This window comes from Pararge aegeria, chromosome 3 (genome assembly GCF_905163445.1).
Source record: "Pararge aegeria chromosome 3, ilParAegt1.1, whole genome shotgun sequence".
Lineage (NCBI taxonomy): Eukaryota > Metazoa > Arthropoda > Insecta > Lepidoptera > Nymphalidae > Pararge > Pararge aegeria.
In genome coordinates, this window is record NC_053182.1 from 20,718,492 (window position 1) to 20,738,318 (window position 19,827).

Consider the following 19,827-nt stretch of genomic DNA (forward strand, 5'->3'; position numbering starts at 1 on the left):
CTGATGCATGCTAGGTAAACTTAATTTTTAGTTTGCTGCATTTTTGCTGGGTTCTACCAGGTACCCTCGTTTATATAAAACTTATCTGTGGAAACCCTTTTATTAGTTTTAAGTCAACCAATTTGTTGACTATTTTGTATTTACAGCTCTTTGTCATTTTATTTCATTTCTCTGTAGAACATTGTCGATGGTTTTTTCTCAACTTCTTTTGCCTCCATTTGTTGTTTTACTAATATTAAAGAAGCTTAAGTAATTATCTGGAACTTCTTGGAAAAGATTGCGTTGATTTATGGTCCTAGTGCAAGAATATAAACAAAAACTAACGAAAATCAAGATCTACAGGAGCCGTAAGAGTGGTAGGACAACAAGAAGAGAAGTTGGAGGAGATCGCATTGAATAAACCAATTATCTGATTGGTTCTTTGTCCAGACGTCTTTTGAATTTTTATATAGTACGAAATATACGTTAGATGCAACGTTTACAAGTGTTGGGGTTTGGTTGCACAAATCAAACTTATATATTTTTTTTTATCAAGAGCACTATCAACTAGCATATTACATGTTTTTAAATATAGCACAAACACACAAAAACACACAGCAAAAGTGCACAGACGGATATGCACTTTAATTACAAGTGCACATAGAATTGACAAAGCGTCATATAAACAAAAAATTCAACTCAACGATAAGTGTTCGGTGAGTTTTTTTCCTAAATCTTTCTACAATTTATTGTACCGATTCACACGAATTAAAATGGAAGACGAAGAAGTAGTTAAAAATGTATGTGTAAAAAGACATTGACATTTCAAAATAGATTCCGGGTGGATGGTTTATAAATATATGAAATAACGAACGCGCTTTCAGTAGCATTTCCTTCGAAAATGGTGTAGGCGCGTAAACAACAGGTCACAACAGGTCATTGATGTGCAAAAATATTGCGATGACATAACTAAGTACTATACAAGAAAAGTAGCTATTTCAGGGCAAAACAAAATCCCGTCTAAAATCATTATTTTTATTAAAGTCCCACCGATTGACGTAGTAATATACTTTGAAAAGAAAGGATTTATAAAGGTTTCATTAGATACAAGTACCTACTAATTACGATTATTATACATCAGGTGAGATTGCAGTCAAGGTTTAAATTGTATAGGAATAAAATTAAATAAATAATAGTTTAAAAAAAACTAAAAAACACGCTTTTTATAGAAAACCGAACTAAAAAATAGAAAATTATTTTAATAAATTTAAATTAAGAATAGTGTTAAAAATGTCAATAAATATAAATTAATAATAGTGTGAATAAAAAAAAAAATATTGTAAAAAAAGCGTGGGGTGCGAGGTGTCAATAGTTATAAATATTTTATTGACAGATATTAGTAGAGTGATTATTATTTTGATAATATCTTAAAAAGCCCCTTATTTTTTATATTGAAAATTGGAATAATCTTCTCAGATTAGTGTATTGTCATCGGTCCTCGATATGTCTACAAAGTTTGAATCAAATCTGATCGTTCAAAGTGGGTCAAAATCGCGCTCAAAGAAGTCGGTTACAAACATACAAACATACATACAAGTGAAGCTAATAAAAAGCTAATAAAAACACTTGTAAGAAGCCATAGTTAAATATGAGTCTAAGAATAAAATCCTTAATGTCGTGCTGCAAACTAAAACTAACATATCGTCTCTATTAAATCTTTTGTAGCCTCAAAAATAATACTCTCCAAATCCCCAACGCACTGCCCGTCTGCCCAATATATTATCTAGATCGAGAAGCCCAGGTCAGGCGCCGGCAATATTTCCTTCATCGACGGGGCTTAGCGAGCGACGGCGTATTATATCGCTGTCATACTCCGGGCACCCGGGGAGAGCGATCGGGCGACGTGACGGGCTCTAGGATTTAGACGGAACCTCCGTGTCAAGCCTCCCCTTTTATAGGGTTGCCACCTCACTCTTGTACCGAAAGTAACTTATTTTAACAGGCAATAAAAAAGGTGGAAGTTCTCAATTGTAACTGTTCTTAAACTGTTCTTTTATCGACAATCGTGCATAAAATTTGGGTGAGTTTTAACCGACTCCTTAGATCCGGCCAAGGCAAGTCGGTAAAAAATCATATATTCTCAAGGGTAACTGTTTCGAACACTTGGTTACATTAGTAAGTCAGTAGTACTTCTTTGAAAAGAAATGTCATTACGACTCCAAAATGTATTTCGAGTAAAAACAGAGAAACATAAATTTATCATTGATGTTAATTTGAATGGATTTTTTTTTAAGACATCTTTTATATTGCTGTGGTATTCATATATTTATACATTGTGTAAACAAATGTTGATAGTATGTGGGAACTTTGTGAAAACCTGCAAAAAGCTTAATTTGCTGTACTCCGCGAAACGTAGGAGAATCAGTATGATCAATATTCGAATTTTTATAACCTAAAAACAACAAGAAAAATAGTATTAATTGTTATTTGTCCAAAATAAATCAATTATTATTTATTAATAATATAATAAATAAATCAATTAATATGTTAGCTCTCTGGTTAAGAGTATTAAGCAAAAAGCTCCTTTATAATTCTGCATATTATGTCTACTACGGATTACGGTTTTGTTTTTAAATTATTTCTCATAAAGTACAAGAGGCAACCCTACTCGCTCCTCACGCCCTACGTCAAAGGCGTTACTTGCATCGGACTCTAGCACTCTTTTACTTTTTTCTCCACTCTTTTATACCGGAGGAGTTTAATAAAGATTGGTCTCGGGGTTTGTTATTAAAATTCTTCAAGAAATTCTCGATTTAGAGTTAGGTACCAAGGCATTTTATATAGACATTTAAAAAACCAAAAAATGCTCCCTGAGTTCAAGGCCGTGGGTTCGATGAAAATGTGTGTGTGATGAACATGGATGTTTTTCAGTGTCTGGGTGTTTATCTGTATATTATAAGTATTTATGTATATGATATTCATAAAAATATTCATTATAGTACCCATAACACAAGCTACGCTGGATTTGGGGCTAGATGGCGATGTGTGTATATGTCATAGTATATTTATTTATATATAGAAATTCCCACAATTGAATGGATGCTGAAATAGTTTTAAAGATGGTATATTTATGTGGCGAGTGTAGTTTGCAGTGAGTTGTTTGTTTTTTTTTTGGAGAAAGTAGCTTGATTTTAATAGAAGGAGAGCTTTCTTTGACAACGCTCAAACGAGAAAGTACTGCCACAATTCTTATTTCTGCCGCTTAGCAGCATTGGTGCAATGCTATAAATCCGGTCTGAATTACGTGGTTGCCGGTGTAATCATAATCATCATCTTGTTGCCTGTAAGAGATCACTACCAGTTATAAAGCCGCCCTTACAGCCTATATTAGTTCACAAGTATTTTTCCTGTATTCTTGTTTTTAATTATTTGATGTAACCGGTTAACCGGTGTAACCGGTGAAAGTGGGCCGGTTGTGGGCTGACAATGTCAATGTGATTTTGCCAAAATGAAAGTTTTACCTTATCTACATTTCTTTAGTACCTACTGAAAATTACATTAAAGAAAGATAATATTATGAGGCAACTAAAATTGTCGTTATAAAATGAGAATAAAACACCAGCATTTTTTAAAACCAAGGAAAAGAGCCCGAGATTTATTTATCCCGCTAAAAGGAGATGTAGGCGTTAGAAGAGGCACTTAAGAGGACTGGGTTAGGGTTGCCACAAATTTAAATTCTTGGCAAAATTCTTATTTCATCTAAACTTTTTTTTTTTTCATTTTCTGAGTAGGTATGTTTATACGAAAAGCTTATATTCTTTAAATGGTTAGTGATGTTATCTAAATGCTGTAATCTGCTCGCAATAAAGAGAACAAAGAATGAACGCATCATAGCTTGTGATGATTGAAGAATTTTTTTTCACCAAACACCAAATTAAAAATCAATTTATTCAGCAGATCTAGATTATAAGCAGTTTTGAAACGTCTAGTCAGTCTAGTCTAGTCACTCTACCGCTAGTTTAGATGGCAGGTTCTACCGAGAAGAGCCGAAAGGAAACTCAGCAGATTGCTCTTTTTCAATATAATTTTACAATTAAACAGTCTTTAGGAGTCAACAAAAATTCAGAGGCTTACTCTGTACTCTTAGGGCAACCCTAAACAAAGGGGCTTAAATATCTGAGGCGCTGTTGTCTCCGAGGGAACTGCGCTCCACAAATTTAAACACATTTAAGGGTGGATTAGCTCGGACTGCAGCTATTTGAAATTCAGGCGGCGTTCGCTGCAGACGCTCCTACAACTTGTAACTTGTAAGAGACTCCTAGACGCACGCCCGCACTTACTCCACTGAGCATTGACCCTATGAATAAGTGCTCTTAAGTTCGAACTTGTCAACTAACTTCGCATCGACAGCTTTTGTTACTGAAAAAAAACGGTCTAGGTTTTAGTTTACATTTTTCCATCCATACATTTGCCATTTTACATATATTGTCTCGTTTAGCTATCATAATAATATGTATATAAGTAATTGAAAAAAAATGTATTATGTACGCGCGTTAGAAGTTATATATTTATTCGGCGTAACTTAAAAATCTTTTCGAAAATGTTATCAAAATTCAAAATTCATTTATTTTAAGTAGGCCTACTTTATAAGCACTTTTGAAACGTCAAGTATGTATGTTTGCAGTAACTCTACCACCGGTTCGGAAAGCAGATTCTACCGAGAAGAGCCGGTATCTTTCACCTTATTCTGCGTTTGTGGAAAAAACTATTCTAACTATACAAAAAAGTATTTAATACATTGAAAGATTTATCTAGTTATCTCACTATCGAAAAACCAAATTCCATCATTTAAATTTTAGATTTTTGTTAGTACAATTGAATCAATTAAATCACCGGAATAAGCCCGCAGACTTTACAGTGTTACAGAAACACAGAAGTTTACAGTGTCAAACCTTTTATTGAAAAACAAAATTTAACGCGCGCGCTTCTAAAAAAAACTCTCATTATATTTCCCTAACGCGAACTTTAAAAATGATTTTTAGTTTGTTCAAATGTTAATTCTCCTGCTGAAGCTCTTCATCGATTGCTTTGAATTTGAGAGAGAGATACTATTTAAACAGCGCCATCTGTTGAACATAAAAGCAACTTGCGCTTTACTTAATATTCTTTTGCCTATTAATCAGTACTACCAATAGTTCCTGAGATTAGCGCGTCCCACAAAACCAACTCTCAAGCTTTATAACATTAGTATCGATTAGTCTCCAGGTGATCTCATGCAAGTAACTTTCACGCAAATGTGACGTCATATATGCACATAGGAATTTGCACAATGAGAACGCGGCTTTTCGCATTACCCCGGAGTTAAAGTAGTCGGGAGTTGCGCACATTGTCCCGAGTTGCGAAGTTATTGTCGCAGATATTCGAGCGCATAGTTGAGGCAGGATAGGGGTGCAGGTGGAACTTCGCCCTTTGTCTCGCTCTCGGTAATGAATCCGCAACATTGTTTCCACTGAGTTGTAAGGCTGTGTACACAACGATTGCCACGCCGCGCGTTTCTATCATACCCATCTCTTAAAATCCAGTATAAGTTAGCTTTTGACGGCCAGGGTATGTACAAACATACTGCCAGCCCGGCACGCATCTCTAACTTTTCTAAGTTAAGTGCGTTTTCAGTAATTAAAATTATCCCTTGCTTCAACGGTGAAGGATAAGGTGTGTGGAATCTACCAATCCGTTCTGGGCCAGGGTGGTGGACTACGGCCTTAACCCCTAATCATCGTGTGAGGAGACCCGTGTTCTGTAGTGGGCCAGTAACGAAAGTTATGATACTGTCTATGATTGTAGCGGTTTGAGCTTAGGGGTATTGCATTTGTATTTATCCAATACCTCTATTTGGCTTCTACGGGACCTCGTACCGGAACGCCAAATCACTTGGCAGAACATCTTTATGGGTAAATAGCCACAGATTAAGCCTACCACCAACGTAGATGCAAAATACCAAACTGTCCTGCCTGGGTTCGAACCCGGGACCTAAAAGAACCTCACCGAAGTCAGTAAAAGATCATATTACAATAGATATTTTTACATAACTATATACTATAGGGTAGAAGATTCGATGGGATAATCCGAATTCAGAATCCAACACATATGAGTAAATGCCTCACAACTGGTACGTAAAGATGAAGTCTGAATAATTATTACACTGATCCACCCTCACTTTGCCTTCTAGGCTTAAGGGTACGCAAGCGTGGAGTCTGCCCTATCATCACAAGTTGATTGTTTCTGATCTGTGACAAGGATCTGCGTTTCGTGATTTTTGCCTTAGCTCACGGTGTATTCATGCTAAATAGAGATTGGTTGTTCACACTTCAATTTCATGACCACCTTAATTCCTTCCTAAAACCTTGTAAACACCGTAAGCACCACTGGTGCATCGAAAAATATTTACCCTAGCTGACTGTCAGTACGTCTGCGACGAATGCCTGCGTTTCTTGATTTTTGCCTCAACATACAGAAGCTAGTGTTAAATTGAGCTGGATCACATTTCAGTATAATCAAAGCTTGGAACTGTCTCGAGTTGCAAAGTTATTAACACAGACATTCAACTTTGTTAGCTAAGGACAGGATAGGAGTTCATGTTTAACGTAAACCTTTGTCCCGCTCTCTAAGGAATCCGCAACATTGTTTCCGGTGAATTGTAAGATTGCATTCATACAACAATGCAAACCGCTCGGTACACTAACGCATAAATCTTACGTACAAACATACTACCGTAACGGATCACAATCCTGGAATCGAGTCTATTACATCGGGCCAAAACTTGTTAGGTATTAAGTTTTTCTGTAAAAGAATGATAAGTTCCAGCGCTAAGTTAGGAAACTGGCGGTGTCACTCCCCGTGCGTCTTGGAGGACGTTAAGCCATCCATTGTGGTAATGGTCACTCACTTATTTGATAAATCATAGTCGTGGAAGCCCACTAAAACCTTAGAGCAGCGCAGTGGGACTTTTTGTTTTTTTTTATTCCAATACAAGTTACCCCTTGACTGCAATCTCATCTGTTGGTAAGTGATGATGCAGTCTAAGGGTCTAGGCTCTATAATCGTCTAACGTATGAGAGAGGTGGCAAATATGCAGGTGATTTTTTTATTTATACACTTTGTTTGTACACCACAAAAAGAAAGAAAAAAATTTACACAACAAGAGGAAACTTAAAAAGTAGGATACAAAAGGCATCCTATCGCTTAGTAGCGATCTCTTTCGGACAACCTTAGGATTAGGAAAACCGAGAGAAACCGATTGGTGGGGTGTATTGTTATAACGTATGTAATTAGTCACCAATCATAATACTTACGAATTATGATTAGTGACTACAACCTATAAGCGGCCAGCCGCAGGAGAAACGGCGCGGTTAGCCCGTGCAGTGTGAATCAGCCTAACAAGCAACATACGCCGCGGTCTGCTTTATTCTATTTAACTTTCTAGTTATATTTACACCCTCATTGTTTCTTTTACCGCTTGGTTGGCTTAAATTAAGGTCTTTGTTGTTAGTCCATAATGTGGTCGAGAGAAACCCACTTCATGTTTTATGTCCCGAGGGTTTTAATAATGTTCCATTATTGCACTACAGAACACATTTCTTTGTCCAGCCTTGGCATACCTAATAATCAGATTATCATCATCATCACACCGGCCCACTACAGGGTCTCCTCCCACAATGAAAAGGGGTTAAGGCCGTAGTCCACCACGTTGGCCCAGTGCGGATTGGTGGACTCCACACACCTTTGAAAACATTATGGAGAACTCACGGGCATGCAGGTTTCTTTACGATGTTTCATTACCATCATCATCACATCAACCGATAGACGTCCACTGCTGGACATAGGTCTTTTGTAGGGAGTTCCAAGTTCCACGATTCTGAGCCGCTTGGATCCAACGGCTACCTGCGACGCGCTTAATGTCGTCTGTCCACCTCGTTGGGGGTCGACCAACGCTGCGCTTACCAGTACGGGGCTGCCATTCCAGCACCTTGGGACAATTACTATGGGCAGGAATAATTATCTCAATTATTCCTGCCCGTGGTAATTAAACGATAAAAATTTATCATGGTGCATAAAGGGTATAGGGTAATCTCCAGTACGAATTAAAAATACTTAAGGGTCACACGTTAATTATAATGGGGGGATATAATTTTTGTCTCCTGCCCTCTTAATCGCCCGCTGAGTGACTCTGAGCTTTCTTATGAGGCCCATAGTGGGCAACCACGTTTCAGAGCCGTAAGTCCCATCACTGGAGCACGCACTGTCCGCGGTGTAATAAAAAAAACGTTATAACTGAAAGTTAGTACAATGCATTAAAATTTTTCTGTTGGTACCCAAATTAGGATATTAAAACGAGAGAAATTCACGAAGGGAAAGCAAATGTTAACTTTTATGAACACATTACTCCGAGTGCGGAGTACAAAGAGTTAATTAGCATGAGAAGAACAAATAATGAGCTAACGTTAAACCGGCTTCAAGAATGCGCTGTGAAGGATTACGCTTTGTAATAAGCTTTATTTACGATTATTAATGAAGTCATAATCATAGCAGTGATAGCCTAGTGGTAAAGGCTTCGGTTTCACTTTAGGGAGCACAGAGTTTTATCTCCAGAACGCACTAACTTTGAGTTATGTGCATTTTAAATTTAATTTATGCAACCTAAATATCAATTTATTTACACTTGGAGAGAATATCAATTTTATAATTCTATTAAAAGCATATAAAAATTCCGAAACCGACTGGATTCGAACCTGCAACTTTCTGGCAATCGCGGCTTGAGCGCTTTGACCATTAAGCTACTAAGCTACCACCGATGCTGAATACGCCCTATGCTTTTTTTACAACAGTCTTATAGCGACTGTAGGATGAAAAATTATACTTTCGATCCACATTTCAAAGGTCCATATTACAAAAAAAACCCTTTCGATACAAGACAGGACAAATTTTATTATTATGCATTAAAAAAAATATAAAATTAAATATAACTTGGTTAAACGGTGAAGGAAAATACAGCAAAACCACATGGTCTGCATGCCTGAGAGTTCTCCATAATGTTCTCAAGGACGTTTGGAGTTCACCAATCCGCACTTAGAGTACGGCCTTAATACCTTACAGAAACCGTGTACACGACTAATATTGAAACATCAAAAACCATACCACTAAGTAGTGTCTCTTGAACAGGCTAGTCACTACTCGATATTATTTTGCGATGACAGTAATTATTTTAACTCTAATGTTGTAAGATTGTAAGCTAGCAACATTCCGCGGGTGTGAAGTGTGATGTGCGCGAGGCGTTTTCACTGTTTTTGGACTCAATGCACTGCATGCAATAATGGCTGAATGAGGATTCTGTGTGATCTTAATACTGTGGGCCTAAACTCTTCTCATTCTAAAGCAGACCAACCCTATAGTGTGCCGGTAATGGGTGGATGATGATGGTTGTGCATCTGTTTGTTTATAAAGACTAATATGTTGTCTTACATATACTATCCCTACTAATATTATAAATGTCAATGTAAGTTTTTTTGTTACGCTTTCACGCAAAAACTACTAACCCATCCTCATGAAACTTTGTACACATATTCTTGGAAGTGTTAGAAGTAATATCGGATACTTTTTATACCGACATTAAGCTCGGTTCCTTCGGGAGAGGGGATGAAAGTGTTCGACGATTTTACACCATAACTCCGAATAATTATAACCGATTTGAATAATTGTTTTTGTACTATAGAGGTATATGTGTTTAATTTTGCCGAAACTGTGGTTGGAGATAGAGGACAGAACTCCTTAGCGGACAGCAGCAAACCCCTTATTTAAGGCTTAGCGATTCTGAATACTTAAATTATTTTTAGAACTAAGTACAACTTAATTTAATGTCACATCGAAAAACAAACGCAGACGAAGTCGCGGGCAACATTAAAAATATATTATTATAAATATATTTTGAAGCTACAGTAAGTATACCTATACCTTTAAATGTCTCACGGAGGGATTCGCGTGATTTAAGTTTATATATTAATCGTACAGCTCTTTTCTGCAATATAAATATAGTTTCGATATCAGCAGTTTTGCCATACCAAGATCCTGTAGGACATAACATTATGAAAGTACGCATAATAAACATATTAATAACAGTTAAAGTTAGTTTAACCTAGTAGTATCATGATTTGGCAAATGAAAAATTAATGGTTATATCTGCACAACCATACAATTCAAAAATACAAGGGCATTTATAAACTTAGGAAGCCATCAAAACTCGAAATCAAACGGAAAACAAAGAAGCTTAAAGGACAATTCCTAAAATTGTTAAGTATTTCCATAAACATTTCAGGCCGTTTCTCGGAAGTCGACGTGACCAATAAAACGTCGCAGCCTTCTCCAATTTGGAGTAACAATTACAAATTTCCATTTCCAACGGTAGCCGCAAGTAGCGATGCTTGTTCAAACTTACCAAAAGTTTCTTAAAACCAAGTCCAAGAAGTGTTTTAGCTGCCAAATTAGCCAAGGAATTGAAATGCGGATTTAGCTCAGTTCCAACAAATTGGTCATTATAATACTTCCTTGGAATTCTCAACTATTTTTTCTCTCTGATGTTGTAAAGTCGTGATAGCTTAGCCTAGCCCTGTCGAGGACCAAGTTTGATACCCCAAACGCACGTCTCACTTTTAACTTGTAATTTTCAACCGACTTAAAAATTGAGGAGGTTTTCTGTTCGACTGAATGTTTTTTTTTCTATATTTCCTACAATTATTTAAAGCGAATCCACCAATCCGCACTAGGCCAGCGTGGTAGACTACGGTCTAGTTGTATATTTATTAAAGAAAAATGTTGCAGAAAAGAAGAAGAAAAGAAGAAGAAACACTTTATTGCACGTATAACATACAGGAAAAGAAACAGTAAGGAATATACAGTACACAATGTAGACATGCAAAGGCGGCCTTATTGCTGTAAGCAATCTCTTACAGGCAACCTTTGTAGATAGGACTTACAGCAAGAGAACGGGGTAGTGCCAAGAGTGTTGATAGATATACATAAATACCAAAATGTAAAGATACAAATACATATATAATTTAAATAAATATACAAAACCTCAAAAAAATTTTGATTTCCCGCTTTTAATCACCATGTTGGCCCAGTGCGGATTGGTGGAATCCACACGCGGCTTTGAGAACATAATGTAGAACTCTCAGGCATGCAGGTTTCCTCACGATGTTATTCTTCACCATTGAAGCCAGTGATATTTCAATTGCTTAAAGCGCATATAACTTAGAAAAGTCAGGGGGGATTTGAAGTCGGCCCCCCGAGGGTGAAGTCGCAGTCCTACCCACTGGGCTATCACCGCTTCTGAGCTACCACCGCTGCCAGTATCCAATAGAATAATACGCGTTTATTAAACTTAAAGAATAATACGCTTTTATTTCAAAAGACATGAAGCGAAATAAGAGGGAGTAAAGAATAAAAGAATATTTTTCATTGACACATTCAGCTCAGTCCAACAAATCCCTCAAATTAAGGAATGATGATGAAAAATGTTCCATTAAAGCGAAGCCAGCAATTTATTTTTGCGGAGAGAAGCCGCTCCCTTTTTAGCAAAGTATAAAGTATTCATACTTTAAACTTTAAACGCTGACAGCATTGAATAGAAAATTAAAGTGTAGAATTTACCGCACACGGGTGGGTTTGCACACGGGAGAACACAATTGTCGTGTTTACTCCACGGTTGCCTAGAGGTTAGCTTACGGATCACAAGGACCCTGGTGTGATTCCCAGATTGGTCCAGAAGTCCTTCGATAATGAGTTTTTCTGTCGATATATTTTCACATTACCAGTCCGAAGTTAATAACTTGGCAATGTTTAGGACAAGGATAGCATGCTATATTAAATCTGTGATCAGAAGGTTTTGGATTACGTTGATTATATTGCGTGTAGTGATTTTTACCTATGATTAAGGTAAGACCCGCTATAACTTGAATACCTTCGAGGTACCTGAATAATGAATATTATACATTTTCTATGTACCTTAACATTGACAAGTTAAAATAGACGATATAATGCAAGGAAGTAAGGGATACTAAATAAAAAAAAAAGAAACTATAAGTTATCTTGTGGCAAAATTAAATCGGTAGGTACTTGTATACTAATTTTATAAAAAGGAAGGATTTGTTTGTTTGTTATGTTGGTTGGTTGTTTGGTAAATTAAAAAAAAACATTTTAATTTATTCCAATCGGACATCAAAAGTAGAAGTTACCGCGAGTTTGAAAAAGTTAGCTTTTAAAACTACACCTAATTTTTTTACACACAACTTAAAAATATGCTTTAAAACTTAAACAACAGCTAGTAATATTATGAAGCTGAAGAGTCTCTTTGGTTCATCGCGCTAATCTCAGGAACTAGTGGTGCGAATAGGAAAAATCTTTTTTTTTTTAGATGCGCCACAACCAAAAAAAGCAGATCATTAATGAAAAATGTTGCATAAATAAGTAAAAATATTACTTTTGTGAGCTGCCGATATGTGCGATGCTTTGAGGTTAATATGTAAGGCCAAAACTATGCAATAGCGAAATTCCCTTTTTGATCGAAAAAAAGTTTGCGACATCTACGAGTATGTTTAAAGTTTGATTCATTCGTCGACCAAGTCGCGGGGGACCGTCAGTACTTAATATAAGTCGTTTTCGTACGTTCTACTTCGAAGGGGTCTCGCCATGCTCAGCGTTTTTCCCCATGCGAGTAAGCCCTCACTACCTTTGATCACAGGTTGACCGCGTTTCTAAAGCGAATAATATTGTGTTTATTTAGGACTTGCGGTTTCGCCCGCGTTAGCTATGGGACGAAAGGAAATGCCAAAATATAAGCCGCACAGGTACCTCATAGACGTAAACTCCCCTCCCTTAACAGCTTGGCACCATACTTTAATTCTACAGATACTTTTATCTACTTAATGATGTATCAAAATATTATGCTTTATAGTATAGGTACACGGTAATATAATAATAATTTTCGTCTTCTTTTTTATAAGGATTTATATTGTATTCCTCTTCTTTTAATAAAAATCCTAAAATCACCTTTTAATTTTTGTACTAAATACGGCATACAATGCGTTGTTATAAGTTGGTAAGAGTTACGTTTATAGATGCGCGAAATCTGTTTCTACTACTAATATTAGACTAATATTAGTTTCTTGTTTGCTGTATGCTGAAATATTATTTTACTGGATTAAAATATAGACTATGTCACTAGCTACAAGAATATTTTTTTATAAGTAAATGCCTTGTTTTTTAAATATGTTGTCCAAGAAAAAAAAACTCCTGAAATAAATGTTATACCAACTGTAAATTTTGGTGTAAATCTTTAATGTGCTACAACCAGCCACCAGTCGCGAAAAATATACAACTATTGCTGACTTTGAAAGAAAATAAGGGTGTACCGTGATAAACTGAATACATCTGCGTAACCCTTCCCAATTTATCGGGCGTGACATTATGTTGTGTGTTAGCGTTATCATTACGCATAGCGTTAATATTGGGGATGTCTTTAAAAAATTTCAAAACTTGTATTAAGCGAAAGCTTATAGAAAAGTCCTACGAGAGTATAAAGGATTACGTAAACGATAAAAAAGTTTAGGTGCGAAGAATTGCTCTACCAGGTTGCTTCTTAAATATTTTAAAATGACAATGTGAGATGGTGATAACAAAAAGAACAACCGGCTAATTTTATCGTGGGCTTCTTCTTAGACCAGGGCGCGTTTGGAACCCTCGTAGCTTTAGTTTTAAGTTAACGAATGTAGTTATCGCCATCACTACTCACTGCTATGTAGACATTTTGTATATAATCAACGCATCAAAAGTGCCATCTGTTTGCCTATTTGAATAATGAAATATTTGATAATGCATATTTATGCGATAGTAGTATGCAATCTGAATTTCTGTAATTTTTTTGAAGAGTTCATTGAATAGACCCATCATCAGTACCCAGCCCTACACTGGATATACCTCTATCTTGTTTCAAAATTCAAAATTCATTTATTTCAAGTAGGCCTACTTTATAAGCACTTTTGAAACGTCAAACGTATGTCTGTTTGTAGTGACTCTACCACCGGTTCGGAAAGCAGATTCTGCCGAAAAGAGCCGGCAAGAAACTCAGTAGTTGCTCTTTTCCAACATCAACATTTACAGTCATTTGTTGTATTTGTTTGAGTAGTTGTAAGATAGTTTAAAACTATTTATTGCATGCGGTGTTTACCTATAAGTAGCTGAACATTTCGTTTCCATACTGTATAAGCTACTTTAAATTGTTTTTTTTTTTTTAATTTAAAGCTGTTGGCCAACCAAAAAAAAAAAACACAGGCTACGCTTACTTTGGGGCTAGATGGCGATGTGTGTATTGTCGTAGTATATTTGTTTATTTAATAAAATAAAATATAAATCACCATCGAAAAATTTGCAAACCTCATTGATTCCTTTTTCAAGGTTATTATATATATTTTATATATATATATATATATCATATTTTGGTTTACTTTATACCTATTATATAATTTTAAGATGACATTGTTATTTAATTTCACAGTTTTGATACCTTAATTTTCTGACATTTTGTATAAAATGGAAAAATAATTTTATAATTAAGGTGTAGTTATAATTTGCATGCCATAGAATGGCAGATTGTAGCGCGGATTTAAATTTGAAGCAAGTTTAAAGACAAATCTTTATGCTTTTTAATGCTAGCATAGACAAGGTGGGACAAACAAAAGCGAGACGCAAGAGAAAACCACTTAGGACTCCATCGTCGTTTTCGACAAAAGGTGGGATATCCCTTTGTTCGTGTCTCGCTGACCCCAACTTCGGGCATTTGAATTTAAAATTTGCGGAGGTCGTCTTCGCAGGTTCGTGTTAATTATTAAGCAGGCGCGGGGACATCTGACGACCGGCGCGGTATCTTATTACCATACTCCTCGTGAATAGTATATTTTCTTCTACCGCTTGTTGCATATACTTAGCGACACTTTACGGTTTGTTAGTATTGTATAGCTACGGTAAATATACATATTTTGTAATTACATGTTGACTGGCGACCCAGTTTAAGTGCGCAACGGCTTCTATTCACTTTTGTTTTTTGATGTGGCATTTTTAAATAAAATAAAACGAAACGAATAGCATCATTGATGGAAAAAACGTGGGTAAGCAGTAACGGCATACTGAAGGCATTCATAAATAGATACGACTCTCCAATATACAAGCTATATACTAAACTCCATGTAGGGCTGCCTGGAGGCAGAAATTCTAATTTGTAACTATTTTATATATTAAACTAGCTATTGCCCGCGACTTCGTCTGCGTTTGATATTGTTTTTAAAGTATTCAGTATCGCTAAGCCTTCAATGAGTATAGTAGTATATATATAACATGTGACTGTCAATTAATTATAGACAAATAATTTGCAATAAAATAAAATTGCGACTATAATTAAAGATCTAAGCTATCCTATCTCTTAAGTTGGACCAGACTGCTGACGGTATGCCAATTTAATTTAAAATCGGTTAAGTAGTTTAGGAGTCCATCTCGGACAAACATCGTGACAGGAGATTTATATATATTAAGATATTCATATCTCGTGTAATTTTTGGATTTATTTTTTGTTATAAAATAGTGTAGATGGGTCATAGTTACAAAATAAATAATAATTATTATTGTTAAATAATAATTGTTAAATATATGAAAATAGCTGACATTTGTACGGAAGCTATAGTGATGTGTTCGACCGTACTAATAGGAAGATCTTCCTCCGTGATTGTTGATCGTGCTCGGGAACCAAAGTCATCATCATTCATCTTTGGATGTTCTATATACCGTCATTATTTGTGAACACATTGGTAGCGCAATGCACGATATTTGTGGCGCCATCTAGTTAAATAATGTGGAAACCGCCACAAATTTACCAGCATATGTGTAGATGATGTTTATGCGTTACGGGAAAACGGAGTATAACACAAATCCTATAGTAAGTGTAAGCGACTCAAAGCGGCGGGGCGCCATACCCATAACTATTACGTCACTAAACATTTACGTCGATAAATTGGAAATACTTTTCATCATAACAATGAGGTCACCAGTAAAATAAAAAAAAACCCCTGAAGGTTTACAATATCTGGACAATTATTAACCTGAAAACAGCAATTTTTTGAAGATGCCTTTGTTCATTTCAACACATGAACTCAAATATTGGATAGAAGCGTATAACTTAAAGCAAAATAAATCCATGACTGATAAAATCAGACGTCACCCTAGGTTGAGTTCTAAGCCATGCACGAGGCACGAGGTTAATGTGGACGTTCTGCCATTTCGTCGAGCACTGAGGCACCTGGCGAGATTCTTAGCTTTAGATATAAGCTACAGTCCATCCGAAACAACTAATTTGCTAACTTAGCAATTTTGTGGTCAACATATCTTAAGATGGTTTAGTGTCGAAGAAAACTACGTAGATGACGTATTTTGCAACACCTGCAGTGTAGTAGGTATGTGCTTAAAGATGAAATCCCTACTAATATTATAAATGTGAATGTAAGTTTGTTTGTTACGCTTTCACGCAAAAACTACTTTACCGATCCTCATGAAACTTTGTACACATATTTTTGGAAGTGTTAGAAGTAATATATTTAGGATACTTTTTATCCCGACATTAAGATCGGTTCCTTTTGGAGAGGGGATGATAGTGTTTGACGATTTCTACCATAACATTTAAATAATTATTTTTGTACTATAGACGTTATAATATGTGTTTAATTTTGTCCAAACTGTGGTTGAAGATAGAGGACAGAACTCCTCAGCGGACAGCAGTAAACCCCTCATTCAAGGCTTAGCGATACTGAGTACTTTAAATTTTTTTAGAACTGCATCTAAATTTAATGCCACATCAAAAAACAAAATCAAACGCAGACGAAGTCGCGGGCTAGTAAATTATAAATTACTGCATGCAGATTTATCTGATTATCGTATTGACATCAATAGCCTACAACAGTCCACTGCTGGACTAACAGCCCCCCCCAACGCACGGGAGGTTTAGTCCATAATCACCACGCTGGGCAGACGGGTTAGTGATAGCAGTAGATGGTAGTAGTACCATAGAAAACGCTACAGCCCATTCTCTGTTATATTCCCTTAGCTTCGTACGACAGCCGCGAGAAAAGGACGGGGGGGACAACTTTGTTCTAATCAGCCGTCAGTACACGGCAAACCTAATTCTAGATGTTTAATGCATATAAGCTTATTAAATCTATATATATAAAAATGTTATGTTGGTTTGTGTACGCATCAAAAACTCAAAAAGTTCTGCACAAATCGAGCTGAAATTTTAGCATGATATATAATACGCATCAACGATTGTTTTTATCTATTTTTCTCGACCATTCAATCACAATGTGCCACAGCGAAGCGTGGCAGGGTAAAGCTAGTTGTATTTACGAGTATATACCTAAGCTTAGCGTGAAAAGCTTTGACTTACCGTATTGATCTGTCATTTAGAAAGTCTCATTAGCATAGACGAAGCAAAGCGTCTCCGGCATATTTAATAAATTAGCGATGAGATCGGAAGTAAGAGGGTCCGCGGGGGGGTGAGGTATACGAAAAGGAATAATCGGTACCGCCGTAATTGCTGCTCGCGACGTCTTGGAATTTCTCCAAATTGGAAATGATATCGATAAAACTCTCGTTATGTGATATATTAAAGGTAAAATGATATGAAAGGTATTTTAATAGCCACCGATAATCCTATCGATTGAATGGGGGATTTCAATTTAGATTTGCATTGTATGCTTTTTGACTGATTGTTTTTTTTAAGAACGCTTCGACGGTGGATAAAAAAATATTCGAAAAACGTCGTAAGAGATATTATTGGTGTCACGTGTACAGTAATATTTTCTTTTCTGCATGAGTAAAAATTGAAAGAACAGAGAGGTTATCGACACCAAGTTTTGTACTAATATATTTTTAAAAATTATGGCACTGATGCATTGACGAAAATAATGACTTGTTACCTATATTGCAGGCGTTACTTTGCAAAATTCCATGATATATTAAGCTTAATTTGCTAAATTCGGCGAAAAGCAGGAGAATCGGTATGGTGTAATTTATAATTTCTTCAATCGTTATACTTGCACTCTACGCACGTTTATTTCCAAAACCAAGGCATCCTCAGGAGACTTTACAATGAATAGTTGTTAACGTACGTTGCCGAAAATCTATTTGGTGTGGAGTGTAAAGATTGAAGAAATTATAAATTACACCATACAAATCTCCTGCATTTTGCGGAGTAAGGCAAATTGAGCTAAATTTTCATAACTACATTGCATTTTCAAGACGGAAGCTCTGTTTGGGATGACACTATTCGATATTCAGCTTCATGCGAATCTACAGAACGTAAAGCCTTTGTATTCGAGCGGTTATAGCAATTCCGTTATTTATATTTACTTATTTTAACATACGCTCCTGTAAATATAAACGTATCTCCTTGCATTTTCCAAACGAAAACCTAACTAATATTATGAATAGGAAAATGTGTTTGTTTGTTCTTCCTTCACGCCCTAAATAAGCAACCAATCAATTTCATTTTTGGCAAAGAGTAAATCGAAAGGACGGAGCCTTCCTTTTATCCCAAAAAAACAAACGGTTCGTGGGCAATAGCTAGTATAGTAATGAGTACTAAAGTTATGTATATTTCACTGAACCTTGATAAATGTCTAAACCTTTTAAGAATAATGGACGTCATTATTTTTGACGACCGATTGGCGCAGTTTGCAGCGACCCTGCTTTCTGAGCCCCAGGCCGTGGGTTTGATTCGCACTACTGGAAAATGTTTATTTGATGAGCATTAATGTTTTTCTATATATTATTCATAAAAATATTCCTCAGTCTACTTCGTACCCATAACACAAGCTACGCTTAGTTTGGGTTACATTGCGATGTATGTATTGTCGTAGTATATTTGTTTATCATTATTTATTTATTTATTATAGGTTATGTTTACAGGTGCTACAAAGAGATGCTATAAGGGATAATCTACCTTCGGTGGTGCGGTGGCGTGTGCGCCATCGTACACGTAGAGGTGGTCGTTGCAATCGAGCTGCAGTAGGTCGAAGTGCAGCATAAAACGCTGCAGAATGCTGTGCGTCTGGAACGTGACCGTGCAGTCCAGGTTACGCTCATTGCGGGACCATAAGACTCCGCCATCCAATTTCCGGTATTGTCGCTGTAGGAAATGGTCCTTGCATAGCGAGTCCATATAATCTGTTGACAATGAAATTGTTTTATTTAAAAAATAGCTCTGTCAAAACTTCTTACTAAAACTTAGTTAAGTACATATTAGAGTTTTTAAAGACTTAATTAACGGGCCACCGACGGTAGAAAACCATCGCGTAAAAACAATTTGTAGAGCACGCAAGTAACGCTTTTTATAAAATTCAAAGTCAAATTCAAATTCAAATTCTTTTATAAATTTAAAAATGCATAAAAAAAATTTCGGAACAGATAGATTTGGAACCTACGACTCTCTCGCAATCGTTCTCCTTCTGCCGGTGCCGAAATTAGTAAGTATATGCACATAAAAGAGAAAGTGTGTGGGTATGTTCCGTATAGGCTCCGAAACGGCTGGACCGATTTCAATGAAACTTTCAGGGAATTGACTTGGCGAGTAATCCTGTAAAGTTTGGTGACGATCGGAGCACTCCAATTTTTAAACTGTCAAACTGTCAAATACAGCTTTTATTTTCTATGATGATATTCTATTGTTGAGTGTACATGGGTGTAGATAATGATCTT

General features: G+C 36.2%; 1 protein-coding gene across 1 annotated transcript in view; it reads right to left on the reverse strand.

Moving 5' to 3' along the window:
* LOC120637261 overlaps positions 1-19,827 on the reverse strand; it is a 116,968-nt gene that overhangs the window by 12,376 nt on the left and 84,765 nt on the right. Inside the window, exon 2 of the mRNA XM_039909003.1 lies at positions 19,073-19,296. Within this exon, the coding sequence (XP_039764937.1) occupies positions 19,073-19,296 (224 nt within the window). The remainder of the gene's footprint in view (positions 1-19,072; positions 19,297-19,827) is intronic.